The 17,429-nt window shown below is 37.7% G+C and overlaps 1 protein-coding gene across 1 annotated transcript in view; it reads right to left on the bottom strand.

Annotated features, from left to right (window-relative positions):
• USH2A (usherin) overlaps positions 1–17,429 on the bottom strand; it is a 354,043-nt gene that overhangs the window by 203,323 nt on the left and 133,291 nt on the right. Inside the window, exons 26-29 of the mRNA XM_065744176.1 lie at positions 14,610–14,883; positions 10,852–11,055; positions 10,649–10,729; positions 8,236–8,421 (exon numbers count right to left, since the gene is read on the bottom strand). Of these exons, the coding sequence (XP_065600248.1) occupies positions 8,236–8,421; positions 10,649–10,729; positions 10,852–11,055; positions 14,610–14,883 (745 nt within the window). The remainder of the gene's footprint in view (positions 1–8,235; positions 8,422–10,648; positions 10,730–10,851; positions 11,056–14,609; positions 14,884–17,429) is intronic.

Genomic DNA, 17,429 nt, shown 5'->3' with positions numbered 1-17,429 from the left:
CATTCTAACACACCACTCCTATCTGCCCACTCAAAGAACCTTTGGAAATAAATTTAAGTTCTAACACAGACATTTTGACACAGTGACCCCATGAAACTGAATAATGTCATTTGTTAAATATGAATGTAAAGTTAACAGTCTAAAAGAGTGATCTGGAATCACACCTAGAACATTAAGCCCACTTTATATGCAAAACTAGCATTTAATTTTCTATACTTTTATTTAAATGATCTTTAATTATTTGCAATATTTGAAGTTGGGGGTTAGAATTTTGCCAGAGCAAAAAATGTTCTTTCTTGTAGATATGGGATAAAAACATTAACAAGAACAACAGAAAAGCACGAACAGTGAATTTATGATAAAATAGACACAATAACTGGTCAGAATGAGTTGCACCTTTATAACCAACCCATTCATAGTAGCACAGACAGTGCATCAGAAGAGTAAATATCAAGCTTCTCCATAGAACAGATGTTTCTTATATTCACTACATCTAAAAGGGAGTTGTCATGTACTTGGAGGGCTCTGCCACAGTGTTCCAGTGGATTTAGAATGGAAAAGCAGTATTTATCACCAAGGAAAATAATTATTTTACCACTACGGTATGAGGGTAGTATTCTGTTCACGAGCACTGAAAAACAGATTCAAAAGCAAGTATAATATTTCAATAATTTCATCCTCCAATTAAAAGTTTATTCTAAAATCATTCTATTCACTTTGCTGCTAAACCATCCTTCCTTTATAGGAAGTTACTTCAAAACACCACCTGACCTTCAGAGATGGCACACTCTCTTGTGGTAACTCAGAGCTTTTATTCTGCATATCAGAATAAAAATAAAAATTGAGGTGAGTTTTTTCTGAAAGACACGTAGCAAAGGAGCCTTTCCATAACAACAAAATTAAGCCCACTCAGTCACATGCACTGACCAGAAAAGAAAGTCCTCAATTGACTTTGTGTTTTTGACAGATTGTAACAAAACTGTAAAAGCACATGTGCCTTCTAATCTCTGAGCTGTAAGCCTGCGCACATCACTCTGTCACATACATCTGCATTTTTAAAGCATCTTTTATCATAATGTAGGCTAAATAACTCCCAAGGATGGTACTCTGCAAAGAAATAGTATAGGTGATGGTATATTTTAAGTAGTTCTACATAAACAGTATACAAATAATACAAAAGAGAGGATGGCTCACCTTCAGGATGACAAGGCTCACAGGGGACTCCACGTGGGAGGGATCTCCAAGAAGAGATCCTTCCCTGGTGGTGGTCAGCCCTTAAATGGGGTTTGGGAGAGGTGGAGCCAGGCTCCACCCCTTCCACTCACACAGGTATATCACCTCCACCTGTGCCCCCATGGCTGACTCGGTGCTCACCTCACGTGATCAATCAGTGGTTCAGGCCGTGACTCAGCAGTTCCCATACACATAAGCAGAGTATGAATCAAAATACTTGGGCTTAGAAGAACAAAGACGTCTACTTTGATTACTGGTTTGGAAGACCCTTCATCCCTTTTTCAAGCAAATCCTACTTTATAACCCACCAAGCACAAGCTCCACTGGTCTCATAGATGCAATTCAGGTTGCAACATTTCAAGGAAGGCTGTCACATTCCACACTACCTAAAAACAACAACTCTGGCTGCTGTGATTCGCAGACCACCGTAACCCAATGGTCTCATTTTGCATCAGACACTGCTTAACCACAGAAAGAATTGGTTTATAATATCATTCCGTTCTTCTTGATCCTCCCAAATAACTTTGACAATGCTAACTTTCTACTGAATGATTAAATTTAAAAGTCGGCAGAGAAGGAAAGATTAACTTTTTGCAAATTATGACTATAAAAAGATTCTGATAATCCCTTTCTTCTCATGAACATTAGGAAGTTGATTTCTTTTTTGTCAATAAAAGTATCAGTATGTAGCTAAGTGTTGTAACTTTGATAAAATTTGCTAAAATTTTCAGGTTTATTTAATCAGACAATTTACATTTTGTATGAATAAATGTATATAATGCATTGGACTGTAAACAAGATTCACTTAAGTCTAAACTCAATCAAGTTAGAACCTCTATATTGCAGAATATTAATATCATTCATGATTTAAAGTGCAGATATTGAAAAATATGCTGCTAGTCTGCTACAGCCTGGTAAATGAAAGGAGATAAGAACTTATGTTCTGCCACTCCGATTTAGAATCACCAGGAGCTCAAGCACCACCTGACAATTTACAGGAACCTAATGGGCATCGACAGATCTATTGGCTGCCCTATGTTACATTAGCTGCAGCAGACAGACAGGGAGCTGAGCAGAGACTCAGGTGCAGCTGCTTGTATATGCTTGTATAATCCTTCAGCTCCTTCTGCTGAAAGAGGTGCGCCTGTATGTGGGTGAGACAGAGAGAACAAATCTCTGTGAACCCACAGGGAGAAAACACACCAACAACAAGTAACGTTTCTAATCATTGTCAGGATTTTGGTACAACACAACTTTTGCAAGATCTCAAAAGACAACAGCATTTTGCAGATAAGGATGACTGCCATGAGAGAAATCCACAGTCTGTGCCCCCTCAGTACAGCACTACCCAGCCATGGCTGCTTTGGATGCTGATATTCTTGCCCACACTGGCTACCACCCCAGACCTTGAGGGGCCCTGCACCTAGCACTGCCTGGTCCTCCAGCTGCTCCTGCAGCCCTCTGACTCCCAAACCCTGCAGCAGGTGATGGTACATGCCTGCAGGCAACCTCAAAACTACTACTCCAAGCCCCTTCACAATATGAAGTGAGGTTGGCCAAAGAAGACACGGATGATTTCTTTCCACTGCTTGCTTAGGCCTGGCAGAAGTGTTCATTATTGTTTCGGTTGGAGTGAGAAGCCCTTCTCTAGAATTTTTTCTTTAGATGTGGTCATTTTACAATCTGGCAGTGAGCTTTCCTTTACTCCACTGGCAAGCCTAGTCAGTGGTAGGTCTGAGTTCATCTTCTGAGGGGACCTGCCAAATATGCACAGCCTAATCACTTTGATTAACCATATCAAACCATCAAATCAACTTTTCCTGAGATAGTCATCTGCCAAACATAAAAAACTTAAAGGTAAAAGAAATGAAGCTCATTTCAAGGGTAAGGAGGAACGGTGACTGTGGGCATTCAGAGGATAAACTGTCAACAACAATTTTCTCATCATCATGCGCTGAGTCACAACTTTAGCACTTGGTTATTGCAGTAGCGGCACAGGTACGAAGAACTACAGTAACCAAGTGAAATAGAAAAAACTCTGTAATGGAAATACAAAATGTCTGTGAGTTCTTTTGCTGAATATCTTAACATTTGCAGCTTTTGTTATTGTTCCTTATTGCCTGTAATTGGGAGCTGGCAAAACTTAGAGACTTGTGGATCTCCTGAATTCTATGACGACATCAATTCGAATTATAAAATACATTTCTCTAAGGTGCTTGACAGTAGAAGCATCTTTGCTGGGACAGATAAAGGCAAATGCCATTTTCTATCTGACTACTGGGTATAAACTAGAAACCTTTTGTGAAAACAGGTACAGCACATGATACGGGGTACGTGAGAATACTAATTCAAACACAGTCAAGAACTCAAAGAGGAGCTTAGGAGAGTTATTTCTCATGAGCCATTTTCTGTGTCACGCAGCAGGGTGTTTGTGAGTATTTTAGCATTAATTGATAAGGATGAGAAATGATCACCTTGCTGGATTAATTTTCTGATGGTAAGACTTGCTAAGACACACCAGACAAGCCTTAAGGCTAAGCAATAATCCCCTCTTCATTCTCCTCTAGATGTAATGAGACACCCATGGGAAAGTGGCTGAACACTTTAAACCTTCCCACAGCTGCAGCCAGTTAGTAACTATCTCACAAAACTATACGTTTAAATCAACTTTTGAAAACAATCTTCTCTTCCTAAGCACAGGTGGCAACTTGCAGCCAGCTATATTAGGAGCCAGTGATACAAGGGATCACATGAAAAATAAGATGAAATTACTGCTGAATCAGTATAGAGCTCACTTTGACTTAGATTTTCCTGACTGATGCACCAACCTGATAAACTTCTATAATAAGATGAAAAGCTTCATAAATGCAGAGATAAAAATAAATGTTATCTTGACCTTAGAATGGCTTTTGACACTGCCTCCCATAGCATCCTCACAGACAAGCTGACAAAGTACAGATAAGTGGACAGTGAAGTGAACTGAAAACTATCTAGATAGTTGGACCCAGAAGGTTATGATCAGTGGCATAAAATCCAGTTGGAGGGATTTCAGATGTGCTTCCCAGGAATGGGTACTGTGGCCAATACTGTTCAACATCTTCAACTGTACTGTGTTCAGTTCCGAAGCCCCCAACACAAGAAGGACATTGCGCTGTAGGAGCGGGTCCAGAGGAGGGCCACAAAGATGACAAGAGGAATTAAGCACCATCTTAATAATGACAGGCTGAGAGAGCTGGGGCTCTTCAGTCTGTAGAAGAGAAAGCTCTAGGGGGATTTTATAGCAGCCTTTGAGTACCTGAAGGGGATCTATAAGAAAGCTGGGGAGGGACTTTTTATTAAGGACCACAACAAGAGAATGAGGGGAAGAAACCTTACTGTGAGAGTGATGAGACATTGGAACAGGTTGCCCAGTGAGTTTATGAATGTCCCCTCCTTGAAAGCATTCAAAGCCAGGCTGGATGGGACTTTGAACAACCTGGTCTAATGGGAAGTATCCCGGCCTATAGCATTCTATGATTAATCTTTCACTAATTTTCTCTTTAATTCTAAGCACTACAGAATTCTCCTGTAGTGCAGTACAATTCTTTTAGAGATTCCAACCCATCAGATAAAGTCACATTACAACATTTACCATTCTGATTAGTCTTGCAGCTTTTGGTGATTGTGAATGTTTTCTAGGATTTGCATTACTTTCCAAATGCTAATTATCCAGCAAGCAACAACATAAGTGTAAGGGCAGCAGCTGTTTGTTTCCAGCTCTTTCCACATCCTCCTGTACTGCCAACACTTAAATATTAACAAAATTAGTTTTGAGGCACTTATGGCATAATACTCTCCAAGTACAGCTTGTTTCTGTTGTTTTTTAGTTTAAAAATCAAACCGACCAAGACTTCCTCAAAACTGATTCAAAACTGGAAGAGAAGCTTATAAACAGTGGTCTATCTGTGATGAATGCAGCACAATTAATAAGAGAATAAAGAAGGAAAATTAAGAAAATTGAAAATCATGACAATTATAGTAGAATCACAATGAGAGAAAACTGTTGACATTTTTAATACTCCTGCCAAGGATCACGTTGATTGTTTTAATTCTCATTTCCTCTTAAACTTTCATATAAAATTAATGGATCAAAAACATCTTTGCAAATTAAATTTCACAGGAACTTGTGCTATATCAATGTATAGTGATTGCTTTTATGGCTATATGCCTTATCTTATCCTATGTTACCAGCAGCAAAACTGCAATTACCACATTTATGACAGATGAAAAGAAGCAGTCTCTACTGTCCCACCAACCACCCTTTGTTATTGTACAGTTATCTTCCAGGTTATGTCCAGATAGGTCTGGCAGCAAATGAGTCTAGAGTGCTTAGGCTAACACATTCTCCAACACTCCCTCAAGAATCCTTTTGATAGCCCTCAGCTTGCATTTAAGTGAATTTATTTGCTCATCACCTACGCACTGTGAATCTGCTCTGGGAGGCAAACTGTCTGGTCTTCAAAAACCACTGTTAATTCATCACTTGAGATTTCTTATTTTCTCCGTTATAACTCTCACGTTTGAGGGTAGCCACTTGCAAATGCCCACAAACAAATCTCTCTGTGTTGGCTACAATGAAATCAATGGGCTAAAGGCAAAACCACGTCCATCAGGATCAGTGATTTAAGAGAAATAGTTCCTCAGTTCTGACCTCAGCAGTGGGCTTGAATTATATATTTCATACAACACAAACTGGGAAATACATTTCTAAAATATCAGGCAGCAGTTATAAATAACAAAAGGAAATACTCCTTTCACAAAGACAAAACTGAATCTGAAAACTTACTGCCATAGCGAGTCACTGGAAGCAAAAGCATAAGTGGTTAAGAAAAGATAATACTACCACAGACCATTATGGACAACAGTGAGGATGCAACTTCCAGATGAGGAAAGGCAAACTACCAACTGAATTTATATTAACAGGAATAGTCACTTTATGTCATATGCCCAAGAATCTACAATCTGACATTATCAGAGAGGACAATGGTTGAACAGAGTCATTTTTAAGTTCTTGGGGTCATTTAATTTTGCATTATTCAGCAGCTATCTGCCATAAAAGACAGAAAAAAAAAGGGATCTATTTGATATCCTCATATAATATAAAGTAATGTCTTACCCTTCTGCCTCCTGAAAGCTGCATACTCTTACTTATCTGGCCCCATATAGAGTTTTTCATAACCCTAACACATAATCATGGCATAATACCAGCAAGAATTAAGCTAAATATAAGTTCTGAACATTAGCTGTTGTTATTGAACATATACTAACATATGGTCTTAAATTTCTATTAATGCAATTTACGTTGCATTTTCAGATAGAGTATTCAAACAAGAAGTTCAAACAAATCTCAGTAATAATGAAAAGACAATGCAATTTATGTGTTGCAAGCACATCATTAGCAAATAGTCAAGAACATTCAAACTGGAGAAAATAAAAAGTGCGCGCATGTTTGTTCTTGGTAATTTATATCTACATTACAGCAGAGAAACAACAACATACATGTTCACGTGACAAACACTGAACACGTATTACTTGGGCTTCAGGAAAGCAGCAGTAATATACTGCTGAAAGGTTAAGGCATTTTCTGCAGCTATATTGCTTGAAGTCAAGCATTACCAAGGCACAAGATTTGAGCATTATGTCATTAGTGCTTTATTTTCATGAATTATGTAATTAATTTTAGGCAATGAATAAGTATACGATGAAAGAGTTAATAAATAAAACTGCTCTGCCAGGAAGAAAGGTCCCAAAACATTCTCTTTGTAGTGAGCAAAGAGTCTCACATTCCTAAAACCTCCAGCTACTACAGGTAGTATGACCAGGAGTTCAGAAAACACATCTCATGCGCAGTAGATCCTGTTCACCACCTGCAGCTCAGGAGTGACCAAGCCCACTAAAACCCAAATTCCTTCATTATATAATAATCTACTTCTAAATCTGAGTAGTAGCAACCAAAGTATCTGATAAACCTAAATGCATGCTAGATCCCACTGAAATCACTTAGGTTTACGTAGTCAAGTTTAGGCAAGTATATCAGGTGTTTTGGTCTATCATGTTGAATAGTATCTTAGGGACCTAGGTTTAGAGTTCACATAGGCAAAACAGATGTAAAAACAGGAGAAAGTAACATATTCCACACTTAAGAAAAACAAACAAACAAAAAAACAAGCCACAATTCCCCTATAAAATCATTACTAGACAAGGAAAAAAAACTTGTTTTCAGTATTAAATGTATTTTAATTCCTATTGTTCTTCAAAGTCAATACATTGCAACATACACTGGTGCTGACTGTATTACAAGGGATTCTGGAAAAGTTATGCCTCCTATTTTATTATTTTGGCCCACAATGTCAGTAGCAAATATTGGTAGCATGGCAGTAAAGGTTGAACTTTCCCATCAGTATTCCATTAGATGTAGTTTTTGTGTGACAGATGGCAGCGGAGGGGCAATTTGACAAAATGGCGCCTGACATGGAAATGTGTATGAAGCAAAAGGGCACCATTGAATTTCTACACGAGGAAAAAAAATGGCACCCACTGGCATTCATCAATATTTGCTGTATGTTTATGGGGACCAAACAGTGGATGTGAGCATGGCAAGGCAGTGAATTGTGCATTCCAGCAGCCGGTCACCCCCACTGGTGCAGATTCTTACAAGTGAAGCAGCAGGTCCTTATCACTGGTGAAAACACACTTCTTATGGTGGGGACTGTGTTGATAAACAAGGTTTTATAGCTCAGAGTTTGCTCTATCAAACAGTGCTACTGTGTTCTTTGTATCTATCATTGTTTCCAAAGAAATAAATAGAGGGCATAACTTTTGAAGCAACCTAAGTAGATACGCTCCTTATGAAGGATATATATCCTATATGAAAATAGACAATATTTTATAGTTCAATAAAAGAAGGTATAAACACACCATGTTATTAGATGCACACAGAAAATGGTACTTAACAACATTTACCTGTGAGCATACTAGTGTCAGCAAGCTCAGCAATAGCGATGGGTACACTGGGACCATCCTCTTCATATGCTTTCAAAATGTACTTCTCAATTACACCTATGACCCCAGCAGGTTTGTCCCAGGTGACCTCAATGCTGTAACCATTTATACTGTGAACTCTTGAGGGAGTTGGCACATTTTGTGGAACTGTGGAAGGATAAAATAGAAAATAGAGAAAATGGCAGTTCTAAGGAGACTATTGCCCCTATTCTTCACTTTTAATGGCTGCAGTAAATCAGACTCAACCATTAGCATAAATACAATTTATTAGAGTTGTAACTTTTCAGCACTGATTTAATATGACTGCACATCTTGAGCTATTCAGTTTAAGCTATATTTCAAAACCATCAAAACTCCATCTACATAACATTCCTTCTCATCTTGTTGAGGCTTTCTGAAAACATTTAATGTATCAAACATATTGAAGTATCTCAAAAACAGGAGGTGGATTGCACGTAGCTAGGAAGTTCAGGCATTATAAACAAGCAACTGAATGACGCAAGAAACACTGCAACAGAGAAGGGTTTGACATTTATCTGTTGGATATCTAAGCCACTGAATGTCCAAGTATGAAACTTTTCTAAAAAATGTGCATTCTTCTTCACAAAAATGCTTCAAAAATAAGCTTATTAATTTATTTCCATATATCTGTAATGCCAGATAATTATCTCAGAGTAAAACAGACTTTGTATTGGAGGGGGGAGGGAAGAAAATGAAAAGAAAAAAAAATGAAGATGCTTAGAACTGGAAAGCAAAGCTCAAATATGTATAGAGTAGCTAATTAAAAAAAAAAGAAGTCCCATTTCCCTTAACCTTTAACTATTTATTATTACATTTCTATATCCACTAAAGGTCTGTCCAGTAACAACTTCATCACAGATGACTGCACAAGGGACGCAGAGGAAAGGCCCAAGGAACTTGATGGCAGAATGATGGATGATGAGTTTGCTGTGAATGCATGTGGGCTCCCTAGCCCTGCTGATGATCATTTGCTTTTCTCACCATCAAATAACCACTTTTTATGTAACTTATGTTTCATTAAATGTGTACAGAGACTTGGTTTAGTTATGGTCTTGTGTATGTGTTTTGTTTTTGTTGTTTTTTTAATAAGAGTACGACATTATAAAGTATGAAAATACTTGAAGTTGTGATTCTTGTACAAAGAATGTGATAATCTAGGAAAGCCTCTGTTACCACAGCATTATATTGATTTTATTAGTCCTGGAGTGTATCACAGGGCAAGGTAAGGTATTCTATAGCAGATGGTCTTTTCATAAGGGACACAACAAAACCAACTCAAAAATAATTAAGTAGTGCAATTATTCTCCAGCCCTAGGGAACATATAGCTGTTCAATTTTGTGGTCAGCTTGCAAACACATTTATGGGAAAGCTTACTACTGTCAGTTGGTATGAAAATATGTACCCACCCTCACTCTTCTGAGTAGTACGAAAAGTAACAACACTAAGTTACCTACGAGTGTATTAATGAGTCAAATATTTACACATTGTGTCATTTTAAGATCTTGTATCAAACGTCTTTTATCAAAATAATTCTCTGCATTGGCAGAATGCAGTTAGGCTTCCATTTACAAAAGACAAAAAGTTGAGTAAATAAAAAATACAGGATTATAAATCTCCAAAAACTTGCTAGATAAAGTTTTTAAAAGCACTGAGCAGAAAGGGAATGTAAGACAAATACGATCTTCAATGTTCAGCAGGTATTATGTCCCTTCAAAACCTTCTTCACAAGCTACACACTTTTCTGTTAAATACTCACAATCTGCAGGTTACTTGTATAAAGAATCCCTCCCCCATGTACATTATTTAGCAGCTCTGAGCAGCACATGCATGTGCAGAGAACATAAAAAAAAAAAGCAGCTTGCACTAGGTCCTCATCTCACTTATAGCTAAATGGCTTTCCATCTTCCACAGCATGCTCCTGCTATTCTCCAATATCTCCTCCCTCTGCACTTGATTTAGTATCACACAGTCATACATGGGAAAATACAGTTACTTACTCTAGCACTCCTGTATATGTGAATTTGAATGTGCACACATCAACATGCCTAGACACGTCTGTTCTTATAATGTTAATATAATTCAATTATTTCACATTCCTTGCTCTCATACAATGGCATAATAAAATGTATATTTGGAAAATACTTTGAATTATACGTGGAAAGTATTTGCCTAAACATATTGCAGGTGAAATAGGACAGTACTCTGCTACTATTCAGAGCACCAAAGACTTTTAGTACCTTCAGAAATACTACATGACTTAGACTGCAAAATTCTTGTGATGGGCTTTTTACCAACTTAATATTAGATAACACAAGATGAACAGACATAAACAAGCATTAAAACTATATTTACCTGATTCTCTTGTACGAGCACGGGTCCATGCGCTAGATACTGATCCTCCGTCATTTGAGGCAACCACCCTATAAAGGTACTCTTCAAAGACCACAGAGATGCAAAAGAAGGGAGGAAAAAGAGAACAAAGTCTGAACACGGTAACACATTAATACAGAAGGAAATAAAAATGATATATTTCATTTAAGGAACCAATGTGCTACCTGTAAATGGTTGCAGACCATTCTCATAAACACTCTGCTCTTTTCCTCGGTACACTAGGATGGAGTCATTTCCCCTGCAGTTAACAGCACTGTCAGTTGATAGGCATCCATCCAGATTGACTCTGACAGCACTGCTGGACACAGATGCCAAGTTAACGACAGCACCTCGTGTAAATTTAACATCCTTCATGCAACCACCGAAACCTAGCAAACAGTAAGGGATCAGTATCACATAAAGAGCCTCAGTCATTACTCAAGAATCATTTTCATTCCTTTTGAAACTGTATTTTCAACAGTAAAGACTGTAATGGAAAAGTGTTAACTTGCAATGTGAGAACTCTATCTCCTCTTTCAAAATATGATGCTGGTAAAAGTTCCTGACATTCTAGTGTTGAATTCCTGCCTTACATAACTGTACATTCATTGTTACCAATTCTACCTTATGAGAATATATTTGTTTTCTGTTCTGCCTCTTCTGCCTTTAAAGCTATTACCATAAAACTGTTTCTGAAAATTGGCTGTTGCTTGAAAATATTTTGTTGATAAATTGAGAAGAACATGTGGATTAAAAATATACTCAGAAAATGATAAAGATGAAGTAAACCCAGTAATCCTAATAGCTCTAAATCTGGTATACTGTTTGCAAACATTATGAAAACATAATCCTAAACTGCTCACTGATGGTAAAAAAAAAAAATAAGTAACTATTTACTTATATATTTGTGTACACGTATGCATATTTTTTGTTTGTAACATTCTTAGCAACTTTACAAATACATTAAGCTAGTTATTTGCAATAACAAAAATGGAAAATCTCAGTGTACTTCAAGTTTCTTCATACTTCTATGACTTAATTCACGCAAATTAATATACTGATGCAAAATAAGAGGCTGCTCTGAAAGAAATGCCTCCTAGTTTATGATGTTGGCTCATGACATCAGAGGCAGACGGTGGTGGTACGGCAGTAGAAGTTGCATTTTCCCACCACTTCTTAATTAAATTTCGTTACTGTTCAACAGATGGCAGCAGAGGGGCACTCTTACAAAATGGCTCCTGACGTGGAAGCTCACACGAGTCAAAGGTGTGGAATTGAACTCCATGTGGAAAAAAAAAATGACACCCACTGACATTCACTGATGCTTTCTGAACATTTATGAAGATCATACAATGGATGTCAGCACAGTGAGGTTGTGGGTGGTACATTTCAGCAGAAGTGTCTGCAACAGCTTTTTACTAGCACAGCACACAAGTTCTTGCTCATTGCTGCTGAAAATGCATACTTCATGGTGGTGGCTATATTTAAAAACAGTGCTTTGTAGCTGCAGACTTTCTCTATCAAATAGTCATTCTGCTTTTCCTAGTTGCAGTTTCTAAGGAAACAAATAGAGGACATTACTTTTGGAGCAGCCTCAGATCTGGCTACAGTCAGCGATAAGTAGTTGAGGTAAAGCCAAAGAGAACAGTAACCAAACTGAAGACTTCAATTCATCTAAGATTTAACCTTGTAAATTAAAATTTAGTCTTACACAGATTATGAAAGCATTATAGTGTTGTTGTTTTTTTCATATTGAGTTTACACATTTACACATTAAGTACCTTTACTGCCTTTACTTCTGAAAGATGTCAGATAAGAACAACAATCACATTTAACCACCTAAATTGAGAATCCAATATTCATAGATAGCTCCTTACAAAGAAAGAGACACTGAAGGTGGATACTGATCTTGTACAACCCTCTACAACAAACTCACTCTTCACCATGTCATGAATTTAGAGAAACAGCTCTTGATATTGCACACACTCCTGATGAAGTCAATTCCTTCTCCTCAGGGATTGACTCAGTTTCTGGACATTCTGTGGTAGTGCAAGTAATTAATACCAGTCTGAAGAAGCATCTTAATTACTAGACAAAATGAACAATTGCTTAATTTGTGGTTGAGATATATGGTATACAAGATATTTTAATCCACTACTTCCATTTTCTTTTGAGTACTTGCTATTTGAGGACTTCTGACTGAATGTCAGTCAAGTGATGTTTATTTATTTGTACTCAGGTAGCTGCAGAGGAAGTTTTTGCAACACAAATTCTCACAGACTTTCCTGACAGCTCATCTTGAACATGAAGTGTTGAAAGCATATTTTCTACAGATTATAATTAAAACAACCTTGTAATATTAGAAGAAACCAAAACAAAGATGTTGCTACTTTCTCAGCTGCCTACCCTAACATGGGGCTGTGTCCTGTTTCAACTTTATCTCCTTTCTTGCATTATCTTCTCATTACCAATATCATTCTGATTGGTCACAGTGATAGAAACTGACAAGCTACATCTGACAGAATGATAGGGTCAGACATAAGTTAAGAACACTTAAGCCAAGACGTCAAAATGTGGATGCCTTGCTCATCTAAAATCTACATTTAGAAACGCACAAAAACGTTTTTTGTCTAAATACAAATTCAATTCCACCATCTTATTTTGCAGTGTGATGAGCAAGCTTGTTGAAAAAAGTAATGTTTATTGGTGTGCTTGAATATGCACTTCAGACACTCACTTCTATTTTGCCCTAGATCACAGTTCCTGATCTGAGAAAGCAGGAGCTGAGAAAGCATCCACTGATGAGGCCATACCATCTGCTACAAGGCAACGATGACAGGAGATGACTGGCTAGCTCTTCTGAGCCATACAAATTACATGTATAGAACGTGGAGGAAAACTATAAAATATATATGACACCCACTGCTAGAGTAACACTTAAAATAATATTTTTTGAGCTATCTGTGAATGTTCGTGCTTTGATTTGATTCAGCCCATCTGTAGCTGCGAATCCACAAGGCTGCAATGCAGCTCTGCAGTTTACATGAATATATATATTCAATGGGAGCACAAGTAGAGTCACTTACTTTATTCCCCACTAATCACTTACTGATTGCTACTTAGTTGGGCATCGTATCTGAAAAATACAGTACGACTGATGAACACCAACATAAGTAATAAAAGTGCAGCCCTCAAAGATAAACAGGGCTAATTTTAAGACAATTTTTGGAATAAAATTCATACATCCAGTCCTTTCATGCAGGCTACTAGCAGCAAACTGCAGCTAATACTTCCCTCTTTTTCCTAGAAGTTTGATCCATCTCAGAACAAAATGAACCCAACAAATGTCTCTCTTGCTCCTAGTAAAGTGAAATATATATATCACCAGATAACAGCTGAAAATCCTAATTCAAGATTATATACTTACTGACTTTTTTAGACCATAATCACTTCTGCCTGCAAAAGGACTAATCAGCCTTCAATACTGGCAACCCATGCCAACATTCAGCTACACTACAATGGTATAAGATATTTGTACTGAGTTCCATATCGTTCTATTACAGATCTGCAGCTCACACGATAGAATGATCAAGTGAAACAAGCTGATTCGAACAGGATTTCTCCAAGAAAAATCTGAGCTCTTCTTTTTTGTTAGGCATTTTTGCCACTATCCAGTTTCATATGACTTGGATTGTTTCACATATCACTAGTTTGGAAGGATTTTATAGCACTACAAAAGGATTAAGAGAAAGCTGAGCTGAGTGAGTATGGATAACTGGTAGTTAAAGTAACAATGAATGGGAGGACACAGTAAATTATCTGCTAAACTTGATAAATGTGACATATTCAAAAACTTAAGCTCTGAGCAGTAGAACGTCCACCAAGAACCTTGCGCATGACAGGAGTTTCTGAAAAATGCCACAAACTCTGGGTGTTACCTTACCTTGTTCCGACCCCAGATCTTTATAGATATTCTGAATTTCTGATGGGACTCCTCCTATGTAGACGGGGGAGTTTACTTTCAGTTGCTGAATGCCGGGTTCCAGGGTTTGTTCTCTCAGCTCATTCACACTTGCTGAAACTACAGAGCCCTCCTTGTTCACAGTTACTTTCTTCCAATTTCCATCACAATAAGACAGTCCTAACCAGAGATCCACTTGGGTAAAGACAATGCCAGTTTTTAGCAAGACGTTTAGTATTCCGCTTTTCAGTTCAATCTATATATTGTAAAACAGAAACAGAGATTCTGAAAAAAGCAGCACATACAGAGAAATAAAAGATGAGCACTCTGCAGATATTAAAAAAATAAAAAGCAAAAACCGATAAAGATATTTTTATATCTTCAGGAAAGTAGAAATAAAATTGTTCACATAAACCAAGCTACTTTTCAGTTAATTCAGAATGTAGGAAAACATATTCTGATTTTTTAATATCTGATTTTGGGACTATGAAGAATCAGAAATATTTTTCTTTTTCTTTTCTTTTTTTTTTTTTTTTTGAAGAACATAACAAGATAATAACAAAATGAAACGTCAGATCTGATTAAGCTCTTTTAATTGTCTGGTGAACTCAATTTCCAATTTCTCCAGCATACACTGACTTCTAAATTTCAACCTCATCCTCCTAAATATTTTAACAAAATAACTGTTTTTATATAGTCTTTTTGAGATTAATGTGCCACTTTTCTAATAGAAAATCATTTTACTTAGGTTATCAATGCAGAAGTTTCCAAATGTTTTACTGTAAGACTACTTATCCTAAATGGTTAGAATGCAAGTGATGTGAGATTGTCAATTGGAAGGTATAAAGCATTAAACACAAAGATGATGAACTTGTGCTTGAAAAATATGGATAAAACCACAAAAAAAAGTATTTTTCTGCACTCAAATATTAAGCAAAAAAAATAATATAAACGCTTAGCATCAGTATTGACAAACTGACATATTTAGGTTACTGATAATATTAACACTGCAGTATCCACAATCAGATTGTATTTTCTTAGAAACCCTAGTCTAAGAAAGAACTCAGTACTTGTCATTCAGTTGACAACATAGATCCTGTTTAAAAGTGCACATTGACTGCTTGCTTAGAGGGTATTCTCTCATTTGTTTAGACCACAACATTTCCCATTTCCAAAAGCTCATAGCCCTTCATAGAAAAGGGCTCTAAAACTCTCATAAAGGATAGACTATTGTATTGGTGCTGATGACAACAAATTGTAAAAGCAGTCCATTGAGCAAGTCACCGTTCCTCCTCACTGATGAGTTTTAACATACATCAGACAGTGCTGTACGGAAGAAAGCATTTCAGCTGCATGACTACAGCAGTACACCAGCAAGTCTGCTAGAGAGATGACAGTGTTTGACATGAGGTTAGCTGCTCAGCACATCCCCTCTTCCAATTCACTCATCTTGGCACAGACTTAAAGCAGGCAGTGAATGATGACAATGCTTTTTGTGATGATCTGGACTGACATCTAGAACGCTGGGGCACAGCTAGAGAGAGGACCACTATTCAGTTTGGACTGTTCTGCACGATGAAGGTAAACATGCAAAATCCTGGGAACCTCTAGTATTTACAGGGCCAAAGGTTCAGAGAAACACCAGATGAATTCATAAAGATCAAACATGCAGTGGGCTGCCTTAGAAAAACGGTAGACAGTGGGTCCAAAGAGTTGGTTCATCCTTTGTATTCATGACCTATGAAATCACATGTGGAGCACTGTATCTAGTTGTGGACATTCCAGTACTAAAAAAAGTACTGACACTGTAGTGAATTGAGTAAAGGGGCACCAGGTGCTCGATCAAGGAGAGTTGTATACACCTGTCTAATTGGGTTTAAATTACCTGCACTAACAGGTAATTTTAAGAAGGAACAAACGGACCATAGAAACGCGCGCTCCATTGAAGATAAGACAAGTAGAGCTGCTGTGTGCAACTCTGTGGGGAGGGCAGCCCTGTAAAGAGAAAGACAACACAATGTGAGATGGGGTTGCTGTTTACAACACAACGAAGGGTCCAGTGAAGATAAGTGGAGTTGCTCTTTGCAGCTCAATGGGCAAGTCCCGTGAAGATAAGGAGGCAGAATTGCTGCTGCGACACAATGCAATCCTCTAAAGGTTTGACCAGGATATCACCAGATGGGCCAAGAGATCACCCCCTCATTCTAAGATGTAACCAATTCCTCGGAAACATATACGCTGTGCCTTTGTGTAGTCGCTGCTTTCCTTGGTGTGCACGCTTGGTGGAGCGATCCCCCAGGCACCCAACACTGTAATGAAGGGAATATGTGCTTGATATAACTTATCTGCATTTCAGGTTTGTCGGATTTCTCGGCTTCATTTCTCAAGGTTGGAAACTGACACGTGAGAGGAGGCTGAGAGAAGTGAACTTACCCAGTCTTAAAGAGTAGGTGGGAGGAGAACTTTCATCTCTATTTAACTATCTACCCAGGTTCTTCTGAGAGGTATTACACCAAAATGATGAGAAGACAACAGACAAGGAGTAACAAGAAAAATCAGAGTTAGATATCAAGATTGTAATATCTTTTCCTTAATGAACAGTCAAAGATCAGAACAGGCTGTAAAATCAGAGTAGCTATGGACTGTCCATCACAGGTAACTTTCATCTTGGACACTTATTGTTTCACTTCGTGTAGCTTTTTAAGAGCAATTATTTCGAAGAAGTTCATTTAGGGTTCCCCTCTTTGTAGCTTTGCAGAGGCAAATTGGTTCCTGAATTCAGAATCAACTTAACCAGTACCA

Source organism: Cyrtonyx montezumae, unplaced genomic scaffold (genome assembly GCF_038088225.1).
Source record: "Cyrtonyx montezumae isolate F1298 unplaced genomic scaffold, pur_monq_1.0 scaffold_0, whole genome shotgun sequence".
Classification (NCBI taxonomy): Eukaryota; Metazoa; Chordata; class Aves; order Galliformes; family Odontophoridae; genus Cyrtonyx; species Cyrtonyx montezumae.
This window is presented reverse-complemented; position numbering and strand designations above follow the sequence as displayed.